Source organism: Alexandromys fortis, unplaced genomic scaffold (assembly GCF_014885135.2).
Source record: "Alexandromys fortis isolate MF-2015 unplaced genomic scaffold, M_Fortis_MF-2015_v1.1 scaffold_27, whole genome shotgun sequence".
Taxonomy (NCBI): Eukaryota; Metazoa; Chordata; class Mammalia; order Rodentia; family Cricetidae; genus Alexandromys; species Alexandromys fortis.
The window spans coordinates 11,502,828-11,519,192 of NW_026067952.1; the positions used below are offsets into that span (position 1 = coordinate 11,502,828).

Consider the following 16,365-nt stretch of genomic DNA (forward strand, 5'->3'; position numbering starts at 1 on the left):
GGTTTTGGTTTGAGACAGAAGCTGTCTATGTAGCCCTGTTTCTATGTAGAAACTCACCATGTAGACCAGGCTATCCTCCCACTTATAGGCAGATGCATCTGTTTCTGCCTCCCAAGTGCTCAGATTCAAAGCATGCATCACCTCCTCACTCTATCACTCTTTTTTTGTTGTTGTTTGTTTTGTTTTTGTTTTTTTTTCGAGACAGGGTTTCTCTGTAGCTTTTGGTGCCTGTCCTAGCTCTTGTAGACAGGCTAGCCTCGAACTCACAGAGATCCGCCTGCCTCTGCCTCCCGGGTGCTGGAATTAAAGGCGTGAGCCACCACAGCCCAGCCTCTCTATCACTCTTACATTCTTTCTGCCCTCTTCTACGGATGCCAGTTTATGGCATGGCATTCAGGCATCTTTTGCTCTCAGCACTTTGACTAGTTATGAATCTGTGCAGTTCATACTGCCAGCTGTAAAAGGGAGCCTCTCGGACCAAAGCTGAGGGCACCTGTTTAATAGGCACATTGTGTCCATTTAGTAAAAACAGCAGCAGTAGCTTCCCCCCTGTCGTCTGTGACCTGCATGGCCACTGGTTTCTGATCAGGCTTACAGACTCAAACATAGAGTCCCTCCAATGGAGCAGTTTCCATTTCCATTCCAATTAGAAAGCAGTTGGTTAACCGACTATTGACTTGCCACTTGTACGCCCATGGGCACTGTTGCTGATTGGTCAGTAGTATAGCGTCCAGGAGCCACAGCTGAATAAGATTTTGAAGGCTGTTCTCCCCTAGTAGCTTGAGTAACACCTTTTGGTACTTCAGAAAACAGGGGGTCTTCCTTGATCAAACCTGATCTCTGTCAACCTTAAATGAATCAACAGCCTTTCATTTTCTGTGGAAACAAAGGCATAACCTCTTCTCCAGTGTAGCATATTTTTGACTTCCATTTTAAAGTTAAAACATTTTAAAAATATATAGGTTGGTTTAATTTAGTAGTTTTTTATAATCCAGTGTCTCTCAGCAGCTATTGTTTGCTCATCAGCAATCAAAATATTTAAAGTAAATACAACACCATACAGGATCCAGACTCCCTGTGTATTTCCCTTCCCAACAACATGGCTTGTTGTTTTTTATTTATGACTATCTCTATCCATTTTCCTTTTTACTTAAGCCAATACACATTTTAAACAAATTGTAACCTGTTTAGAGATTTTTTTTCTGTCTAAACCTGCTTTACTGCTTATCTGTAGCCTTTTCTCTCTGCAAGAGCAAGATCTTAAACTACCGTGCACCTTAGCTCATGGCGTGTTGGTGGCTCAAGCCTGTCAGCAGCAGCTGGGAGATGCATCTCTGTACTACAGCCCCATGAGAGACTGTGGGATTAGGAAGCCACATTTGGCTCCTTTTTTTGTATGTTTGGAACCTTTTTTAAAGCTTTTTCAGGTTTTATACAGAAATACATGCCTCCACATTGGGCACCATCTGTAGCGAGTCTTTCTCTGTCTTGCCTGTCGGCTCCCAAATAACCACCTGAAGACTTATTATGAAAGCTCAGCCGATAGCTTAGGCTTGTTTCTTATCAGCTCTTACAACTTAAATGAACACATTTGTTGAAATAGGAGCGGCGGGGCTGCGTCCCGGCACCGGGCCGCCCACATGGCTAGCTTATGCCCGAAATAACAACACACAAACTATTCATTTAAACACTGCCTGACCCATTAGTTTCAACCTCTTATTGGCTAGCTCTTACATATTGTTCTAACCCATTTCTAATATTCTGTGTAGCCCACGAGCTGGCTTACCAGGGAGGATCTTAACCTGCGTCTGTCTGGAGTGGGAGAACCATGGCGACTCCTTACTCAGCTTCTTTCTCCCAGCATTCTCTTCTGTTTACTCCACCCACCTATGTTCTAACCAATAAAATGGGCCAAGGCAGTTTATTATAATTAACCAATGTCCTTCCTCCATCACACATTGCTGCCATATGACTCGTGGCTTATTACCTTATCTCTTATACATCCTGCTTCCTCTGCATCTGACTTGGGACTCTGCCTTCTTCCCAGCATTCTCTCTGCCCCAAAATCCTATGTGACTATTGACCATTTAGCTTTTTATTGAACCAATCATAGTGGCATATCTTCACACAGTGTAAAGGAATATTCCACAATAGTTACACATCCAGTTCTTTTCTTTTTCATTTTTTTATTGATTTTTATTGAGCTCTACATTTTTCTCTGCTCCCTTCCCTGCTTCTCCCCTCCCCCCTTCAACCCTCCCCCAAGGTCCCCATGCTCCCAATTTACTCAGGAGATCTTGTCTTTTTCTACTTTCTACTTCCCATGTAGATTAGATCTATGTAAGTCTCTCTTAGTGTCCTCGTTGTTGTCTAAATTCTCTGGAATTATGGTTTGTAGGCTGGCTTTCTTTGTGTTATGTTTAAAAACCACCTATGAGTGAATACATGTAATAATTGTCTTTCTGTGTCTGGGTTACCTCACTCAAAATAATGTTTTCTAGCTCCATCCATTTTCCTGCAAAATTCAAGCTGTTGTTATTTTTTCTGCTGTGTAGTGCTCCATTGTGTAAATGTACCACATTTTCCTTATCCATTCTTCAGTCAAGGGGCATTGAGGTTGTTTCCAGGTTCTGGCTATGACAAAGCTGCTATGAATATAGTTGAGCACATGACCTTGTGGCATGATTGAGCATCCTTTGGATATATACCCAAAAGTGGTATTACTGGGTCTTGAGGAAGGTTGTTTCCTAATTTTCTGAGAAATCGCCACACTGACATCCAAAGGGGTTGTACCAGCTTGCACTCCCACCAGCAATGCAGAAATGTTCCCTTTTCCCCACACTCTCCAGCATAAGTTGTCATCGGTGTTTTTGATCTTGGCTATTCTTACAGGTGAAAGATGAAATCTCAGAGTTGTTTTGATTTGCATTTCTCTGATGGCTAAGGATGTTGAACATTTCCTTAAGTGTCTTTCAGCCATTTTAGATTCCTCTGTTGAGAGTTCTCTGTTTAGGTCTGTACTCCATTTTTTTTTTATTGGATTATGTGATCTTTTGGTGTCCAATTTCTTGAGTTCTTTGTATATTTTGAAGATCAGACCTCTGTCTGATGTGGGGTTAGTGAAGATCTTTTCCCATTCTATAGGCTGTCGTTTTGTCTTGTTGACTGTGTCCTTTGCTTTACAGAAGCTTTTCAGTTTCAGAAGGTCCCATTTATTAATTGTTTCTCTTAGTGTCTGTGCTGCTGGGGTTATATTTAGGAAGTGGTTCCCTGTGCCAATGTGTTCAAGTGTTCTTCCCACTTTCTCTTCTATAAGGTTCAGTGTGGCTGGCTTTATTTTGAGGTCTTTGATCCATTTGGACTTGAGTTTTGTGCATGGTGATAGATATGAGTCTATTTCATTCTTCTACATGTTGATATCCAGTTATGCCAGCACGACTTGTTAAATATGCTTTCTTTTTTCCATTTGATATTTTTTGCTTCTTTATCAAATATCAGGTGTTAGAAGATGTGTGGATTGCTATCCGGGTCTTCTGTTCAGTTCCATTGGTCCTCCTGTCTGTTCTTATGCCAATACCATGGTGTTTTCAGTACTGTAGCTCTGTAGTAGAGTTTGAAGTCAGGGATGTGATGCCTCCAGAAGTTCTTTTGTTGTACAAAATTGTTTTGGCTATCCTGGGTTTTTTGCTTTTCCATATGAAGTTGAGTACTGTTCTTTTGAGGTCTTTGAAGAATTTTGCTGGGATTTTGATGGGTATTGCATTGAACACATCTAGTTCTTTTTAAAGATTTTATTTTGCTTTTTGTAAATGTGTATTATATTATGTATGCCATGCATGTGTAGGTTTCCCTAGAAACCAGAAGAGGGTATCAGATTCCCTGAAACTGGCATTAGAGGCCTCTCATTGCTGGTGCTGGGAAATGAACTTGGGTTCTCTGGAAGGCCAGCAAACATTCTTAACCATGCTCACCATCACACCCGGTCTTTGAAGTGTTGTTTCTGTCCTGTCTTGTTCATAAGCAGCCACTGTGAAACTAGGAGTATATGCTTCCATTCTTCTTTCCTGGTGCTAAGGATTAAACACAGGGCCTAATGCAGCCTGGATGTGCTCACCACCCAGCTACACCCCAGCCCTGCTTCTGTTCTTTAAATTTGGGGGGGGGGATGAGCTTAAATCCATATTGTTTATTAATTTGTATTTTTCTCCTTAAGTTTTTGGAGAATTATATAAAAATATGTGTCATCATTTTAAGAGTCTGTTGTGTTCTCTATGGAACTAGCATATATGATCAGTTTGTTGATGATAGACATATAGTGATCTCCATATTTGTACCATTACAAAAAGAATGTCATTGAATATATACAGATTTGTGTGTGTGTGTGTGTGTGTGTGTGTGTGTGTGTGTGTTTGTGCATGTACACATATGCCCGACACCATCTTTGGCTGTTCTTCCTCAGGGCTTGTTCACCTTGAATTTTGAGGCAAGATTCTTTACTGGGGATCTTGTCCTGTTAGGTTTTTGTAAACTTAGTGCAGCTAGGGTCAAATGGGAAGAGAAACCTCAGTTGAGAAAACACCTCTATCAAATTCCTGTAGTCTGCAGGGAGGAATCGGGGAGGCATTGGCTTACTGGTTAGGCTAGACTGGCTCTGAGGGCCAACTTCTTAGTTGGTGTGAGGGGGGGACCTCAGGTCCTCATGCTTGTGTGACAGACACTTCCTGATGGAGCTGTCTCTTCATCCCTTTAATACAGATATTTTTGTGTATATGACTGGGTATTTTTGTAATGAAAAAATTACCAAAAATTTAACTCATACGCTCACAAAAAGCATAAAGATATTTTGATTTATATCCCCACTTAGAGCCAGGTTTCTTGCACATCTAAAATCTGAACTTGTTTCTAAAATTTGTTGCTATTTTATTTTGGCTTGACATTTCATTTTCTTTGTTTGTTTGTTTGTTTGTTTGTTTGTTTTCGAGACAGCCCTAGCTGTCCTGGAACTTGCTTTGTAGGCCAGACTGGTCTCGAACTTACAGAGATCCACCTGCCTCTACCTCTTGAGTGCTAGGATTAAAGGTATACGCCAACATGCCTGGCTACTTATTTTTTTATTATTTTATGTATATGGGTATTTTGCTTGCATGTATGTCTGTGTACCATATGGGTGCCTGGTGCTCAAAGAGGCCATCATATCCCCTGGAACTGGTAGAGATAGTTGAGAGCTACTATGTGGTGTTGGGAATTGAACCCAAACCCTTTGGAAGAGCAGTATCTTTAAGCCTCTGAGCTATCTCTCCAGCCCCTTGGTATTTTGTTTTTAAGAGGATAGCTCTAGCTGCTATCACAGTAGAGTCTTTCCTGACTGGATGGGGTAGCACATATCTATAATCCTAGCACTTGGGAGGTAGAAGCAGAGGATTGGGAATTCAAGGCCAGCCTGGGCCCCGGAGACTCCATCCCAACAGAAGGAAACAGAAATCAAAGGAACAAGCGGTCCCCGTCATGGTTTAGGGCTGCAGAGCTGTTCTGTAAGTTCCTTCCCTTTCTCTTCCTGCAGCTGCTCTCCTCAGCATCCCTGGCTTCGTGGAACGGCTTTGCAAACTGGCAACTCGAAAAGTGTCAGAGTCCACGGGCACAGCCAGCTTCCTTCAGGAGCTGGAGGAGTGGTACACGTGGCTGGACAACGCGCTGGTGCTGGACGCCCTGATGAGAGTGGCCAGTGAGGAGTCTGAACACAATCAAGGTACTTTCTATGGGGTTCCTGAGGGGCAAGGTTTTTTCTGGACCCCTTGGAGACGTTGGAGAGTACAGAACTGTGGAGGCCTTCCCTAGCTTTCTAAGCTGCTCTTGTGGGTAGAAGGAGGTTTCCTAGCTTTTAAAATGTCTAATGAGGGTTGAGTCTGGTCTGGTGGCTCCTTAATCCCAGTTTCTTCACAACATACCTGTGGGTAGAGCAAGTTTCCTCAGGAGCCATGCCTCACCCTTCTTACGGGGGCTGTGCCAGCCTCCACTGTGTTCCCCCCTCTAGGCACCTCAGAGGAGAATGCGTTGCCACATACCTCAGCCAGGACCCAGCTGCCCCAGTCCATGAAGATTATGCATGAGATCATGTACAAACTGGAAGTGCTCTATGTCCTCTGTGTGCTGCTGATGGGACGTCAGCGAAACCAGGTGGGTGCTCCCCAGCCTCAGAGCAGGAGGGGTGAGAGCAGACGCCGCATAACCTGTGGGTTATCTAGGTGCACCTGCACACTCTCTAGCTCAGCAGAGGCTACCAGCAGAAGAAACCAGACTGATTCTAGAGACTGGAGCATCTGCTCTGGGCTTCAGGCAGCAGTTGTAGATAGCAACTGTGCAGGCCAAGAGAAGACCTTTATTTTAGTAATGTAAGATTAAAGACATATGCTGTGTGCCAGGCGTGGTGGTGCACACCTTTAATCCCAGTGCTCGGGAGGCAGAGACAAGTCTGGTCTCCATAGTGAGTTCCACTACAGGAACTACACAGAGAAACCTTATGTTGAGAAAAAAACTGACTCTGTGAAGGGCACACCAATTGGTTATCTAATACCAAATGGTCAGCCCTGAAAACATACATAGAAGTAACATTACATAGACTTGGCAGGTTGTATTTATGTATTCAGAAATAGTCTGTGCGTGTGTGTACACACATATATTTCTATAACAACGATTAAAGACAAAGAGACCATGAATTGAAAGAGTGAAAATGAAGGTATACATGGAAGGGTTTGGAGGGAGAAAAGGGAAAAGAGAAATGATGTAATTATAGACCCAAAAAATTAAAACATTATCTTTTATAAAAAGGCCTGTCATGTGGGTGCAGTAGAGCAACTGAGCACCAAGCCTTTCACTGTTAGAAACCTTGTAAAAAAAAAAAAAAAAAGTGTGTGTGTGTGTGTGTGTATCACCACATACGTGCTGGTTCCCATGGAAGCCAGGAGAGGACACCAGATTCCCTGGAGCTGGAGTTGTGAGCCACCTGACATGGATGCTGGGAACCAAAGTCAGGGGCCCTGATGACTGACAAAGAAGGGCTAGATGAAAGTGAGGCTGAAACTCAACAGAGAAACCATTAAACCTATAGCCCTGTGTTTAGAATGGGGTGTGCAGTGTCTTTAAGTGAATTCCAATGACTTGAGAGCCTTGCCCTGTGACCTTGTCATTTCTGCCTTCATGGCATTTCTCCTGGACATTTGTCTGCAACTTTCTTCTGTAGTTGCTATAGATACATCCTGGGGTCTCCATCACAGCTTGGGTACATGCACCACCCTCCTCTAGGCTTTTTGAAATTTCAATGAAAGCCACAATGATTCCATAACTCTTGCATGCTGTGTGCCCAAAAAAAACCAGCATCACATGAGCTGGGCATAGTGTTGTAAATCTATAATCCCAGCACTCAGGAAGAGAGGGTGTGAGGATACCAAGTTAAGAGCCAGTCTGGGCTCTATAGCAAGACACTGTCATAAAAACAAAGCAAAAGACTAACACCCTGCGAGTGGTATAGTAAGGTGTGCTGCTAAGTTAGGAAATAGCTGGGTCCCCCTGGACCGCAGCTATAGTGGTCTTTAGTGTCTGGGAAGTACTTCCTAGATGGCCCTGTGTGAGCAAAACACCCTGACCACTGTCTGCCCTCAGCAGAGTGCTCCAGTGAGCTTCTGACCTTAGGGGCAGATGGGATCACTCTAACCCTGGAGCTGCCTGTTAGGCGCTTTCCTGTGTTTTCTAGTCCTGTGCATAGTGCTTGGCTTCTTTTTAATGGCCACCGGTCTCTTTCTCAACCACATCCTCTTTATCCACAACTTTCAATTCCTTCTTTTTCTGGCTAACCACTTTGCTTTATAAGTTCTTCTATGCTTTTTGCTCCCAGTTTTTGCTGTCAAATTAGCTAAAAGCAGCCAGTAGTAACCATGCCACAGGCCAAATGCTATGCTGTCTTAAAATTTCCTCCTCCTAATTAATTAGCCTGTCAATTTTAAACTCAGTGTCCCATAAAACTTTAGGATAGGGGCTGGAGAGATGGCTCAGTGGTTAAGAGTGCTCTTCCAAAGGTCATGAGTTCAATTCCTGGCAACCACATGGTGGCTCACAACCATCTGTAACGAGGTCTGCTGCCCTCTTCTGGTCTGCAAACACACACAGACAGAATATTGTATACATAATAAATAAATAAAAAACTTTAGGATATGGGCAAAATATAAACATTATTTACCAGGTTGTATTGGGAATGACCTTTATATCCTGTGCCCATTGAAACCTCATGAATACTTTTTTTTGTCGGCTTGGTTTTTTGGGTTGTTTTGTTTTTCAAGACAGTGTTTCTCTGTGTAACCCTGGCTGTCCTGACTCACTTTGTAGACCAGGCTGGCCTTGAACTCACAGAGATCCACCTGCCTCTGCCTCCCAAATACTGGGCTTAAAGGCGTTTGCTACCATGAGCAGTCTGTCTCTATGGTCTGCTTTTCTATGGTACTCTGATCTTTTGAGCTCCAGTTAGAATCTCTTATTAAGCTGAGTGTGTCTTCTTTAATCAGGGTTTTATGTCACTATGGAAAGCTGTCTGGATGAGGTAGATTTATTTCAACTCATTGTTTTAGAGGTGTCTTGTGGCAAGAAGAGTGGTACACAACAGAACAGTCCCTGTTGTGACAGCCAAGGAGCAGAGAAAAAGACAGGGAGGGGCCAGGGACAAGGTACTCTGAAGGATCTGTCCCCAGTGATCTGCTTCCTCCAATAGATCCTTCCTTTTGATCTTTGACCCTCCTGAAATAGCACCTACCAGCTGTGAACTGACACAGTCACAGGTGCCAGAGTCAGCTAAGACTCTGACTCCTTTGCCTGTCTGGAAAAGCAGGATTGTTTGAGATACAAATTTCTCTCCATATGATAAGGTTGGTTTTTTCTTGTGATTTAAGAACATTTTCTTGGGACTGGAGAAATGGTTCAGTTTTAAGAGTGGCTACTCTTCCAGAAGACTCAGGTTTGAATCCCAGCACCTACATGGCAGTTCACAACCGTATATAAATTCAGTTCCAGGGGAGCTGACACTTTTTTTGGCCTTAATTGGCACTGGCACACATGTGATGCATAGGTGTATATGCAGACAAAACATCCATACACATACAATAACAAAAACAAGTTAAAGACTATCATGTCTCTCTTTTTTTATGTGTCTGGGTGTTTTGCCTAACCGGGTGTCTATACACTGTGGGTGTAGTGCCCTCAAACACCAGAAGAGGGCAGTAGATCCTCAGTGACTAGAGTTACAGAAGATTGTGAACAGCTGTGTAGATGTCTAATCAAAGCCAGGTCCTCTGGAGGAGTAGCCAGTACTTTTAACCACTGAGCCATGTCTCCAACCCTTAAAATTAACAAGTTTCTAGCTGGGCATGGTGGTACACACCTTTAATCCCAGCATTCAGGAGGCAGAGGCAAGTGGATCACTGAGTTTACAAAGCATGTTTCAGGACAACCAGGGCTACACAGAGAAACCCTGTTTAAAAAAAAAAAAAAAATTTAAGCCAAGTAGGATGGCACACTCCTCATGGTGAGTTGCATTCCCAGAGGATCTGATGCCTTTCCTGCTTCTGAGGGCACCAGCACACGTGTGCACGCACTCACTTGTACACCACACACAAACGTTTTCAAGGGGCATTTTTCTGTGCAGTCAGGGTAGAAGCTGCGTGGATGCTGTCTTTAAGTGGCAGCACTTGGTTCTTCTTCATCCTGAGGGTGGCTGTCTGTACTGATCTTGGCACACATCCGTCTCACTATGGTCTCACTATTTCCCTTCCCTCCTCACACAGGTCCATAGGATGATTGCTGAGTTCAAGTTGATCCCAGGACTCAATAATTTGTTTGACAAACTGATTTGGAGGAAGCATTCAGCCTCCGCCCTTGTCCTCCATGGTCACAACCAGAACTGTGACTGTAGCCCGGTAAGCAGGAGACCTGGGAGCAGCAGGGTGTTCTCTAGGAGTTAGCTCTTTAAGGGCTGCTGCTGACCCTGAGTGTCTCATTCTTGAAGATGAGAGCAGAGAGGAAGTTTTTATTTCTCAGGGGACGTTAAACTGAGAATCAGGCATCCTTTGCCACTCAGCTTTGCAGGAGATTGTGACTGAGTCACAGAGCCTCTGAGCTTCTGTGTTCTTGGACGATAAAGGTCATGTGCCTGTTGGCCTCAGAGCAGCCCTCCCAGCCCCTTGGCAGGAAAGTGCTCCAAGACCTGAAGTTTGTAAAGCCAGCAGAACCTGGCGCCCTAGGTTCCTGCACTGCATTTCCTCAGTGCCTGCCTCCCACTTCGTTGTTCTCTTTGGCCTTGTTAGAATGCTTTTCTTCTGTCCATATGAGTGAATAATTTAAAAGGAGTATAGTTTGCATGTCTAGATAACATGTCTGACTTATTCAGAAATCACTTGGTCTTTGCTATGTAAACACACCACATCTTCTGTTTTTCCTTTTGCAATTTATCTCTTGAATGGTTTGTCAGTTGTTTTCCTTTGGTCCCTTGGAGATGCTCCTGTGATGCCGTTAGCTTGTGTTTGGGATGTTTGGGAGGACCAGTGCAGCCTCTGCCCTGGACACTCCTGAGCCAGTGCATTAGGAGGAGCCCTTCTGTATTTATGTTCATTTCCTGGCCCTGCTCCTCGATTAGGATTGCTTATTTCTCCTGGGAAGCTCCCAGCAGCCAAACCTAAGTGGCCCAGGCTTCTTGCCCAGCTCTCTGGTTCACAGGTTGACTCTGTCTGGTTACTACAGGACATTGAAGCCATAGCCTTATTGGCCTCTCTCTCATCCACACACCTCCCTCAGCTCCTAAGCATCTCTGCCCAGGATCTCTGGGCCAGGTCTTTCTGATTCTTACAGGTTTTCATTTTAGCTTTTAAGCTAGCCTCACATGTAAAGGGACTTGAGTGATTTTTTTTTTTTTTTTTTGAATCTGCTATGCTAGGACATTGTTGGCATAAAAGGTTTGCATTCGTTTACCTTGGCACTGGTCAGGTATGAAAGTCTAACTTTTCAGCTAAAGAAAAACCCCTGCTGTGCTTAGGACAAGAACTCAAAAGAAACAGTGTAGCAAGACAGGGATGTCACCAGAGTCCATACTTCTTTTATATAGAAGTATCCTGACTAATATAGCTTTAATGTGTGTTATAGGACATTACCTTGAAGATCCAGTTTTTGAGGCTTCTCCAGAGTTTCAGTGACCACCATGAGTAAGTATATGTGCCCTGGAGGTGGAATCTCCAGGCAGTTCCCCTCATCTTCTCTCTGACTTCTGACTCAAAGGCCTGGCAGGAGCCACCCAGTGTCCTGGTGTGGCTGTCCTTCCTTCATCTAGAACTGGGTTTTTCCTGCATCTTCACAGCCCCTCTGAAAGGACAGAAGTGGCTGCCACTCATTGCACTTGGAGCAACACATTTCTTCAGTAACTGGCCCCTGAGCTTCAGAGAGCCCTGACTGAAAACATGGGGGCTCCCACTTCCACAATGAAATGTGTTGACCCCCCACTCCAGCACACACACTTTTGGATATGTTCTAATCTTTGATTTTTAATGTTTAAGCTTTTAGTGGAGAATGTACAAGAAAATAATTGTCCATTATAAAGAAAACAGTGCAGGGAAGGAGGAAAAGCCGGTGATGTAGGACTTTACAGTGAGGGCTTCAGTGACCCACAGCTGCGTATGCACAAAGAAGTGGGCACACTGGTACATGGCTTCTGACAGTTATGTATGTATTTGTTTATTTGTTCATTCATTCACTTATTTTTTGGTGTCCCAAAGAAAGCCAGAAATTAAAGCATCCATGAACAGCTTAGAGGATGAGTTAACTATGGGGAGTTTGTCCTTTTGGTTTTCTCACAGTGCTGGGGGTTAACCTGGCTTTTAAATATTGGTTTAAATTTTTGGAACATTGTATAAACTAATAGAATATGCCCAAGGACAGTGTGGCCTGGGAGCCTCTATATCTTTTGTGATTCTCTCTTGTGAGAGCATCTGTGGCTGAAGGCACAGATTTTATTACAAAATTGCACTCATTTTCTTTTTGTCTTGGGTTTTTTTGGGGGGATGGTGTGTGTGTGTCTATCTGTCTGTCTGTTCCTAGCTTTCTTCAAACTCTCAAATGAGCATTTCTGTATGCCTGGCTCAGAGGATGCAGTGAGGAATGGAAATACTTCGGCCTGTGCTGTCGTGAAGGGGACATCTGGGAAGGAAGTATGACATTAGAGAAGGTCACCAGTGAGAGGGCATGGTGACAAAGGGGCACAGTGTGTGGGAACAGAACTCAGCTCTGTGAAAGGACAGTGGGCAGGTTTCCTGCCCGGCTGCCTGGTACCCAGTGACGCTTTACTGCAGAAGCAATTTGTGAGCAGAGGCCTGAGTGGGGCAAAGAGGCAGCCTGAGAGAGTGTTCTAGCCGAAGGCCTACATGTGGAGAAGCCCCTGCAGGAAGGACATGGCATGGTCAGGGCAGAGTGTCCAGATGGTGTGGATGTGAGCTGCTCAGTGTATAATGTGGCTGCAGAGGTGGCCTGGCTGCACAAGGTCTCTGAGTCATGTTCACTCCCAGGTATTACACACCTGAAGGGGTGGGGTTTGGGGGAAGCGTTTTCAATAGTGACAGAGTCCAAGCCCTATTCTGAAAACCACCCAAGGAACCATATGAGAGTTCCCTTCCTGTGGGAAACAGCATAATGACAAGCCTGGATGAAGAGGACAGCTCTGTCACAGCTGGTCAGACCTCTGCTTAGGTGACTCTGGCCACTGAGAACGCTGCAGCAGGGCTAGACTCCCAGAGTAAGATGGCAGATGGGACTGGACATGCTGAGGTGCCAGTGGCTTTGAGAAGTCATATAGAAATGTCCAGTGTACAAGATGGAGACCTGGAGATGCCGAGGGAAGGGCCTTGGTAGTGAGTGGCAAGCAGGTGTGGAAGGGCTGCTGGAGTCTCAGTTTCTCTTCCCCTCTGCCCCACTGCAGGGCCGCTCAGGAGCCCCAGCCCTGCCCTTTACCCTTTGAACCCATTTGTTTCAGGAACAAGTACCTGCTGCTCAAAAATCAGGAGCTAAATGAACTCAGTGCCATCTCTCTGAAAGCCAACATCCCTGAGGTGGAAGCTGTCCTCAACACTGACAGGTGATCCTGGTGGGGGACAGCTGTGGCTACAGGGCTCGCAGGAGGGCACACACAGGTGTGCATACTTGCCCTTTCTCACGCGTAGCTACCATGCCCCACCGGCTTCATGTGCTAGATACTCACATCTCCTGCTTTCCTAACTGAACATCACACAGCTCTCAGAAGGAAGTGCCATCATCATCTTCCTCTCTGTATGGAGAGGATAAAGGTCTCGAGCGGCCCCCTGCCAAAGGTAGCTGCAGTCTCTACCTCCACCTTGTCCCATGCAAACGGCCCCTTTGCTGTCATCCTTCTCATCCCCTGGCAATTCTTTACCCCCTGCCAAGAATCAAGTCCTGTGTGCTGGCTATGTCTACCTCGTCTTTGGGAACAGCACAGTGACATGCCAGGCCCACAGGAGTTTATGGACCTTATCCAGCAACCAGAGCCATTAACTCCCCAACATCCTGATAAGATGAACACAGCGCTGCTCTGGTGTCTGCAGGGATGGAAATGGAACTGCTGTGTGAAGAGAGAGTCTAAGGGCCCAGACACCTGCCACCATGACAGGCCTAGTCATTTTCTTATCTTCTGCCTTTGCCTCATAGACAAGAAACTGGGGCCTGGAAGCCCACAGCTCAGCTGGAAATGACCCCAGGGCAGGAGAGTGAACTCTGGGCCCTGCCCAATTGGTACAGACTTTGTTCCATCTGGCATACTCTGCTGTGGCCTGGATTAAACCCACTTGTGATATAAATGGCCCTTCCTCTGGCTGTTCTCAGCCCTGTCTGTCCCCGGATGTGCCTCTGCCTCTTGCCAGCCAGTCTGAAGAGAGAAAACTGGCCTGTGCAATAGAAATGCACCTGGCTGTTGAATTGACAGCTGCAGTCTCTGATGTCCTGACACAGGGTGGAGCAAGAGAGCATCCCTGCCTCGTCTGTTCTGTCACCCGTCTGCACCAGCACAGGAACCTAGCTCATTCAGATCTGTCACCGGTGCCCTGTCCCTTTGATTTTAGGAGTTTGGTGTGTGATGGCAAGAGGGGCTTACTAACTCGGCTGCTGCAGGTCATGAAGAAGGAGCCAGCAGAGTCTTCATTCAGGTGAGTCTGTGACAGGCGCACTTCTTAGGGGGTCTAGGAGCCAGGGTTTCCCAATTGGCTAGTCTCTCATCCACTCCTTAAGAGTGATCACCAATGGGGGAAGTTGGCCTCACTGCTACTGCCTTCATGTGACTCAGTGGGTAAGTATGTGTACCCCTGTCACATACTAACAGGGTACGCCGGGGGTGACTGAGCATTCATCCAGCTGGCACTAGAGCAGTGGGGCAAAAATGGGATCCAGGCCCTGCCTGTGTGACATTACCTGGGGTTATAAGAAATAAGGGTGAGAAGGAAGAAACCTGCTTCAGTGCAGCATGGGAAGAAACAGATCCAGCAGCTGCCCCAGAAGCCATCTGCTAGGTGGCCAGACACCAAGGAAGAGGCTACAGAGTTCCTAGCCACCTGGGAAAGTTAATAAAGACCACAGACAGGAGGGATCCCAACAGGCCTGGGGGTAAGGCTCTGTCCCTACAGGGTCTCTGTCACCTTAGCCTTTCCTATTCAGACCTTCCCTTGTGGATCCCAGCTGAGCCCTCTGGTCTACTTGGTGTCTGTTTTATCTTTAGACCAGCTTAGTGACTTGTCCACACATGCTCTACTGCTGGCCACACACCTCCCTGGCTCCAAAGTTCATGTCCTTCCAGTCTTCTGAGAGTGAGCCTAGAGTATTTTCACATGGAACGTAACTAGCGACCACTCTGAGCCTTCATGCCACTACCTATGCCATGCAAACCCTGTCTGGTACAGCCGCATGAAAGGCAGGTCCCTGCTGAGCTCTGAGCGCCCTGATAGGGGGATAGCAATTCTTTGTTAGCTGCTCTGTCTTCAAGATCTAAGGATGAGGCCCAAGACTAGAAAATGTTCAATAAATGTCAGATATTTGGCTGCAGACAACTCTAGCCCTGGGGGATTGAACCTCGACCAGGAGAGGGCAGCCATCGCCACCCGGGTCAGGGGTCAACATTTGGGTCACAGGTTTTGGCAAGCCCGGGCTGTGGAAAGTTTCCTCCGAGGGACCACCTCCTATGCAGACCAGATGTTCCTGCTGAAGCGAGGCCTTCTGGAGGTATGGCTGAGGAGCTGGGGGTCAGGTGCCGTCCTCCCTAGCCCCTTTCTCTGAGTTCTCATCCTGAGCCTTAAGTAGTTTGCTCAGGGACAGAGTCAGGTTTTCCCAAGTGCACGCTGTTCTAGTGTTTGCCCTGGGTTGCCAGCTCTGGGCTCCCTGTAAGTACTGCTAGGTGACTGAGGGACTCGGGTCAGCATGCAGGAATATAGACTATAAAGTTACCCAGCAAGGCCTTGGACCCTGAGGATATTTGGTATTGACTACAAGTTAATATTCCCATATTTATCAGTGACCTGCAAAAAAAAAAAAAAAAAAGATTCATAAGGGAGCAAATGGCTGAATTACACTTGGTTTTGTTATTGTTGTTGTTTGTTGTTTTTTCATTACTATGAACAAGAAACTGACCCATAAATTGTAAAGGAAAATAATTGCCAAATCAATATAAGTTCAAGAAAGTGAGTTGAGCTTGATGGAAATCCCAGTTTTTCAGAAGCAGAAGCAGGGGTTCTACAAGTTCAAGGCAAACCTTGTCTCAAATAAACAAAGCACCAATGAAAGAACGGAAGGAAGAAAGGGAAGTAGGGGGGGAATAAAAAACAACCAGAAAACAAAAGTGGAAAATGTGAAAACAGGAGTTAAATTGGCTTCTTATTCTCAATAAATATTTATTGATTCTTCTGTTTTAAACAGTCTCATTGATAAACCTAGAGACAGCCCTTAGGGTCACAATGTGTATACTGCACTTAAGTTCTGTCCTACATTTACTTAAGTGGCCCTAGTGCTCGGACAGCAATCCTGCTAGATCTGGAGACAGACACTTTGTCCATGAAGGTGGCTGCAGAGCAGGTCAAAAGCTTCATCTGAGAGCCCTGCAAAGCGAATACTCCTTGCCCACCCAGTGCCCCTCTGCTGAGGTTATTCACCTGGCTCTTTCTTCCCTTGGAGCCACCAAGTAGCCTCAGAAAAGAACCTAGAGAGTTGCAGGTTCCATCCACCTGGATGCTGGTTTGAAGCAAGCAAGTGTTCTGAGCTTCAGGCGAGGCCTGAGTGGCAAACAGGCAGGAG

At 45.6% G+C, this 16,365-nt stretch overlaps 1 protein-coding gene across 2 annotated transcripts in view; it reads left to right on the forward strand.

Annotated features, from left to right (window-relative positions):
* Positions 1 to 16,365, forward strand: part of Trpc4ap (transient receptor potential cation channel subfamily C member 4 associated protein) — a 61,310-nt gene that overhangs the window by 38,747 nt on the left and 6,198 nt on the right. The window contains exons 8-14 of one of the 2 annotated variants that reach the window (XM_050150778.1): positions 5,561 to 5,746; positions 6,008 to 6,174; positions 9,825 to 9,956; positions 11,176 to 11,234; positions 13,052 to 13,153; positions 14,151 to 14,234; positions 15,210 to 15,300. In XM_050150778.1, coding sequence (XP_050006735.1) covers positions 5,561 to 5,746; positions 6,008 to 6,174; positions 9,825 to 9,956; positions 11,176 to 11,234; positions 13,052 to 13,153; positions 14,151 to 14,234; positions 15,210 to 15,300 — 821 coding nt within the window. The remainder of the gene's footprint in view (positions 1 to 5,560; positions 5,747 to 6,007; positions 6,175 to 9,824; positions 9,957 to 11,175; positions 11,235 to 13,051; positions 13,154 to 14,150; positions 14,235 to 15,209; positions 15,301 to 16,365) is intronic. The other variant, XM_050150779.1, reaches the window with a different exon arrangement.